Source organism: Arachis ipaensis, chromosome B09, assembly GCF_000816755.2.
Source record: "Arachis ipaensis cultivar K30076 chromosome B09, Araip1.1, whole genome shotgun sequence".
In the NCBI taxonomy this organism is placed as follows: Eukaryota; Viridiplantae; Streptophyta; class Magnoliopsida; order Fabales; family Fabaceae; genus Arachis; species Arachis ipaensis.
Window position 1 is genome coordinate 61249990 of NC_029793.2, and position 7661 is coordinate 61257650.

At 36.0% G+C, this 7661-nt stretch overlaps 1 protein-coding gene across 1 annotated transcript; it reads left to right on the forward strand.

Annotated features, from left to right (window-relative positions):
* On the forward strand, positions 3917-6091 carry LOC107615563. Its single transcript, XM_016317617.1, has 3 exons — positions 3917-4418; positions 4512-5196; positions 5287-6091. The coding sequence occupies exons 1-3, from the start codon at positions 3917-3919 to the stop codon at positions 6089-6091; spliced, it is 1992 nt and encodes a 663-aa protein (XP_016173103.1).

The following is a 7661-nucleotide window of genomic DNA, read 5'->3' on the forward strand; positions in this document are numbered from 1 at the left end:
TACTCAGAATACCACAGACAAGGTTTAGATGTTCCGGATCTCAGGAATGGCCGCTGATAATTCTAGCCTATACCACGAAGGTTATAATCTTAGATTAGAAACCCAAGAGATACACATTCAAGCTTGTTTGCATGTAGAACGGAAGTGGTTGTCAGTCACGCGTTCATAGGTGAGAATGGTGATGAGTGTCACATAATCATCACATTCATCATGTTCTTTGGTGCGAATGAATATCTTGGAGAAGAAATAGACTTGAGTTGAATAGAAAAATAATATTACTTGTATTAATTCATGAAGAACAGTATAGCTCCACACCTTAATCTATGGTGTGTGGAAACTCCACCGTTGAAAATACAAAAGTGATAATAGTGTAAGCATGGCCGAATGGCCAGCCTCCAAGGTCTAGGGACTAAACGTCCAAAGATGTGTACAAAGATGAAAATACAATATCAATAGGTCCTATTTATAGAGAACTAGTAGCCTAGGGTTACAAAAATGAGTAATTAATGCATAAATCTTCTTCCGGGCCCACTTGGTGTGTGCTTGGGCTGAGCATTGAAGCTTCCATGTGTAGAGACTTCTCTTGGAGTTAAACGCCAGCTTTTGTTCCAGTTTGGGCGTTTAACTCCAGCTTTTGTGCCAGTTTTGGAGTTAAACGCCAGAATTCTTGAGCTGACTTGGAACGCCTGTTTGGGCCATCAAATCTTGGGTAAAGTATGGACTATTATATATTGCTGGAAAGCCTAGGATGGCTACTTTCCAACGCAATTGAGAGTGCGCCAATGCCGCTTTTGTAGCTCTAGAAAATCCACTTTGAGTGCAGGGAGGTCAGAATCCAACAGCATCTACAGTCCTTTTTCAGCCTCTGAATCAGATTTTTGCTCAGGTCCCTCAATTTTAGCCAGAAAATACCTGAAATCACAGAAAAACACACAAACTCATAGTAAAGTCCAGAAGAGTGATTTTTATTTAAAAACTAATAAAAACTAACTAAAATATACTAAAAACATAGTAAAAACAATTCCAAAAAGCGTATAAATTATCCGCTCATCAGAGGTCTTTCAAGTGTTCTAAGCTGTTAGAGATATTATTTAGGGATGTGAATCTCATGGATATAAGATTCCTTTATGTAATTTTATGGAGATATGTTTGTAATAGAATTCAACTACAAGTGTCCACTTTTGCATTGTTTACGGCTTTTATTTTTAATTTTTTATTGATCCTTTTTCTTCCTTTCTTGTTGTTTTGATAAATATTGTTGTATTTGTTCATTTATTCAGCATGCTGCTTGCAGATTGGAATTTAATAGTCTTCATCAAGAAAACTTATAGCTAGATGGAATTATATTCTTTTCCCTTCCTGGTCTAGTCTAGGTCGTAGGGCTCATTCTGGTTGTGCAATTTGACATACTTTTAACTGTGAAACAGTCCATATGTAATGTCTAAGATAGAATTTCAAATGATTGTTACAAAGAATTTGATCCTTGTTACTTAGCTAGCCTAAAATATGTTTTGTTTTGTTACTGAAGTTCACAACTATAACAGGTTTTGTTACTTATGCATGTTCACAATTCTGAATTCTTGTTTCTCTATCCAAGTTCACATTTATATTTTATATATACATTACAATATAACAAGTTAAGGACTCTTTTTCTGTTCATGCATGGAAAAGCTTGTGGGATCCGTTTATGCGTGACTGAATAGTATAATTAATTAATTAATTAAATAAACGCAAAAAATTTAGGCATTTAGCTAACTAACAACTCTAGTTGCCTTCTATCGAAGCAGTCTTCTTTTGTTGCTTTCATTGAGATGTTGTTATGCTAGTGTATAAAATAGATAAAAAATATATATAGTTAGTTTTTTTTAACATATAGTATCTAAAAAAAAACTGATTAGATTTTAGTCTTTTAAATTGACCATTATCCTTCTGATTCTGAGTTGCTTGCTCATGTCTTTCCAAGGTGATTGCTGTGGATGCTACATGCTACAATGGCTATTTTTTTTCAGTAAAAAAAAATAGGTTGACAAGTGTTAGGGGCCACTCTCACCCTGGTTGAAGATGAGAATTAAAATTCTCAAAAGAGTTTATATTCGTGTATTTTTTATGTTTTAAAGTAAGAAAAAAATTTAATTCTCAAGAGCATTTTAATTTTATGCTTTTCAACAGGCTTTTGATAGTTATCTATCCACTACTACTAGCACTTCTTTTATTCTGATGCTCCTGTGGTATTGCTTTGATGTTGCTGTGGTACTGATTATCTGCTGCCGAATCGTTATTCGCTGTCGCTGCTACCTTTCTAATTCTGCTTTTGCTGCGCTACTACTTTGGTGCTGGTGTTGTACGGATTAAGACAGTATTTAAGGTTGGTTCATGCAAATTTAAATACATCTATTAATTTGTTATTAATGTTATGCGGACAACTTAAGTGCTTTCCTGAGGCACTCACTTCAGGACCTTCTTTAAGAATTGCTAAAATTTAATTTTCTTTTCTATTTTATGTCCAATGCCTTCAAAGTATTTTGGAGACTTGGAAAATATTGTCTCTTAGTTAATTAGGAAGCTAGACTCGTAGTTAGTGAGACTAGCAGTAAAGACTTCAAACTAGAAACTTAGCTATCTATTTGAAATATATAGGTTTTCGATGAATGTGTCCAAGGATTGGATGGATACACCACGGCATGAAAAAGAATATCAACTCGGTGTAGAAAAGTTTTTACACTTTGCTTTTTCATCACTGGGAATTCCTCAAGGGGAAGAAATTCAATGCCCATGTGCAAAGTGTTGTAATAGACTTTGGTTAAGAAGGGATGTCGTGTATGACCATCTAACATGCGATGGACTCGTAAAAGGTTATAGGCGGTGGTTTAATCATGGGGAATCACTTGTTGCTATGGATGTTGACAATGACACAGATGAGGAATATAATTGCAATGATAATATTGATGAGTTGTAACGTGATAGAATCAGAGATACTACACAAGTTGATGGACATAACATGGGGCCTAACGAAGGTGCAAAAGAATTTTATAAATTGGTAGACGAGGCAAGCCAAGAACTATACCTTGGATGTAAAGGATTCACAAGATTATCCTTTACCATCCGTCTTTACTTGTTAAAATGCTTGCATGGTTGGAGTAATACGTCGTTCATTTCTCTCTTAGAATTATTGAAAGAAGGAATGTCACATTTGAATATTCCTACTTCTTTTGATAAAACGAAGAATATGGTGAAGAATTTGGGTCTTGACTACCAAAAGATCGATGCATGTCGCAATGATTGCATGTTGTATCGGAACGGGCATGAGAATGACTCATCTTGCCATGTCTGTGGAACATCCCGTTATATTGAGCATCATGTAGAAGAGGACGATGCTACCTCATCTAAAAAGCCTCGTAAAGTTGCTGCAAAAATTCTAAGGCATTTCCCCTTGATTCCCAGACTTCAAAGGCTTTTTATGTGCACAAGGACGGTTGAAGCTATGTCTTGGCATCATAATGAACATGTTAAAGATGGGTCGTTAAGGCATCCTGCCGATGGTGAATCTTGGAAAGCATTTGAAAATCGACATGAAGATTTTGCAAAGGAGCCTCGTAATGTGAGACTTGGCTTAGCAAGCGACGGATTCAATCCGTTTCGAACTTTGAGTAGTACACATAGTACATGGCCTGTTGTTCTGATGGTGTATAATCTACCCCCTTGGATGAGCATGAAGCCTGATTATTTTATGCTCTCTTTACTCATTCCTGGCCCACAATGACCGAGAAATGATATTGATGTCTTTCTTCAACCACTAATTGAAGAATTAAAAGAATTGTGGGAGTTAGGTGTCGAAACATATGATTCCAAAGAGAACAAAACATTCAACATGAGAGCATGTCTTTTATGGACAATTAACGTCTTCCCTGCATATGCTATGTTATCTGGGTGGAGTACAAAGGAAAAATTGGCTTGTCCATGTTGTAATGATGAAACTTCTTCTATATATCTGAAACATAGCCACAAGACTATTTATATGGATCATCGAAGGTTTTTACCCATGAACCATCCATGGAGACATAATAAAAGATCTTTCAATGGGAAAACTGAACTTAGGTCTCCACCGCAGTTGTTAGATGGAACAACTGTATTTTATATATTGCAAGGGGTAGATAATTCTTTTGGGAAGAAGCAAAGGAGATCAAAGAATGGCATTTCAAATTGGAAAAAGCGGTTAATCTTTTTTGATTTACCATATTGGAAGTTCAACATGTTTAGACACAACCTTCATGTCATGCACATAGAGAAGAATATAGTTGATAGCATAATTAGAACTCTTTTGGATATTTCTAGAAAGACAAAAGATCATGCAGCTGCGCGTTTTGACCTTAAAGACATGGGTATCAGGAAAAACCTTCAACCAAGAGATACGAATGATGGTAAAAGAACTAAGTTAGCAAAGGCATGCTTCTCAATGACTGCAGCAGAGAAAACAATATTTTGTAGTGCGTGAAAAGGGGCAAAGTTACCAGACGGCAGCGCTTCCAATATCGCTCGATGTGTGCAGCAAACAGAAAAGAAGATTTCTGGTTACAAGACCCATGATGCTCATTTCATGTTACATTACTTGTTGCAAGTACCGATCAAGAGCATACTTCCTGACCATGTTGCCATTGCTTTAGTTCGCTTATGTTCATTTTTTCGCCGGATATGTCAGAAGGTAATTAGCCTAGATGAGGTAGTTAACTTAGAAGCAGAGATTGCTGAGACATTATGCCAATTGGAGAGGATTTTTCCTCCAAGCTTTTTTGACATAATGGTGCACTTGTCTATCCATTTGGCAAATGAAGTGAGGTTAGGTGGTCCAGTTCAATATCGTTGGATGTACCCTGTTGAACGATATATGTGCACACTAAAATCGTATGTTCGTAACAGAAGTCGTCCAGAAGGATCCATTGCCGAAGGATATTTGGCGAATGAGTGTATTAATTTTTGCTCAAGATATTTGCATGAAGATGTCCAGACAAGACTCAACAGAGTCCCTCGAAACAATGATGAGTGTGTTTCAGATGAGCTGCGAACTCCGAGTTTGTTTCTAAGCAAAGGATGTCCTTTGAGTGGAAAAATGGGAGATTTGTTCATGTTAGATGAAAAATCAGAAATACAAGGTCATGCATACATCCTAAACAATTGTGATAAGATCGAAGTCTACATGAGGTATTATGTTTGATTCATTGTCATTTCGTAGACCTCAATCATAATATTTTACCCTACTAACAAATAAGAATATTAATATTTGATCTTCAGAGAGCATGAGGAGGCAGTAAATGACAACAATCCACGAAGAACAAAGTGGGAGAAAGCCAAAGACCATAGTCAACAGTTCTTAGAATGGTTTAAAACTCGTGCCATGAAAAAGGATGTGCCTGGTTGGGTAAAAGGGTTGGCTAGGGGTCCAAATAGAGTTGCAAAAAGATTTTCAGGTTATGTTATCAATGGGTATAGGTTCCATACAAGGCACCATGATGCAAGACATAAAACCCAAAATAGTGGTGTCACATTGGAGGCATTAACTTCTAGTTTTGCTACTGTGAAAGATAAGAACCCAATTGAAGCAAAAGTAACCTACTATGGTAGAATAGTTGATATGTTTGAATTAGATTATTATGGCCAATTTAAGGTAGTCCTGTTTAAGTGTGAGTGGTATACAGTTGCAAAAGACAACTTTGGCCTCTCATATGTGTATTTCAGTAAAAAATGCTACCAAGAAGAACCATTTGTCCTAGCATCCCAAGTAAACCAATGCTTTTATGTGCAAGACCCATATGTGAGTGACAAACACTATGTTATGAAAACAATTCCAAGAGATTTATTTAGGATAAGTGATGACCTTGAGTCTGATTCCCCCATAATATATGCAAGGGAGCCATGTGAACCTGAAGTGATTCCCAGTCTCCCAAATGATAATGGCGAGGTTGATCTAGTGAGGAATGATCTACGAGCAACTATTATAGATGTGGCTCCAAATATGTTTGCCAAACAACGTGGTGAGGAAGATGATGAGGAAAGTGAATACGAGTACATAGAGGACTCTGATTCTGAAACTTCTTGACATGTTTTCATGTAATGCTATTTTGGTAGAATTCTAAATGACTCATTTATTTTAGTTATTTTGCTTATTATTTTTTTTGTGACTTGTCACGCCCAGTTATTTTGCTTATTTAATTACTTGCTTATGTTGATTATGTTCATTTAATTATTCATAAAATAATATTTTTTTCATTGCAACTCTTGTGTATGCAGAATGGAGAAAGGAGAGATCACTAAAAGAAAACGGATAAGTACCTTAGCACAAAAAATGAAAGAAAAAAGTCCACAAAAAAAGAATTCCTTTGAGGTTACACAAGTGAGGTCAAGTGCTAATTGCTACAACAATACAATATTAAAAGAGAAAAGATCATGGCTGAAAATAAGAAGGCTAGCTTCCAAGCTCAAAACCCAAAAGATCAAACAAGAAACCAACCCATCACAATCATGGAAGATGCCATTGAAGAGCAAGCTAGGACTCCAAAGAAGAAAAAGAAGGTCCAACCAATGCCACTTTTTTAAGAATGTGAACATAATGGGAAGGGGACAATGTCTCATGCTGAAAAGACCTCCAAAACTGGGCATCAAAGGACTGTTGAAGCTGATACGATGGAACAAAATGATTTAAGTTCTGATGATGAGGGAGAAGATACAAGCGAGCTAAGTGCAAGTTCAACAAAAAAAGGAATGAGTCTTGACATGTATTTTAAGGTACATGGGATAAATTTGGAAAATGAAGAAGATGAGGAAGATGAGGAAGACGAGCTTGATGATGCTGCAAATGATGAGGGTAATGGAGGACAAGCTAGTAACGAAGGTGCTTTTCTTGTTTTACCTTATTGTCAAAATATAGCTTGTATTACTTCTAGGTTGATTTGAGTTAAAATTCTGTTATTTTAATTGGACTTAGGCACAATAAAGAAGAAAACTCGTGGAAAGACTATGTGCAAAAAGCTTCATGCCACTGATTTTTATGATCGACGGGAGGTGGAATTTTTTGGAGGGCAGCCTATAGGTCCAACCAAGGAGGTTGTTTCTAACCTCAACCAACTTTTGGGCACAACAGTTAGAAATCTTCGTTTTGTGACTTTACTATATACTAGTTGGCATGGTGTGCCTAAAAACCTCAAAGAGGACATGTGGGAGTATGCCAATGTATGTAACTATAGAATTATAGATAATTTTTTTAAAATTTATTTGTTACTTTATTTATGCTAACCCTTGACAATCTAATTTGTTGTCTTGTTTAGCAAAAATTCATTCTTCCAATAGCTTCAAAGCCGTGGGTAATGAAGGGATTTTGTCATGCATGGAAAAAATACAAAGGCGAAATAAAAAAGGAACATTTCTTGAAGTAGAACACAAAGAAATAAATGATAAAGAACCGACCGTTAGAGATCCCTGAGGTTCAATTTCGCAAACTAATTCAGTATTGGAGTCTTCCAACTGTCAAGGTAACATTGTCTTTTAGTTCTTTATATGATTAAACTTGGTGTTTTCGAAAAAAGTAGTGTGATTTTGAAAAAACAAGAAAACATGTTTATTAAGAATAATAACATCTCTTTTTTATGTTTATATTTAGGCTGTGTCTACTA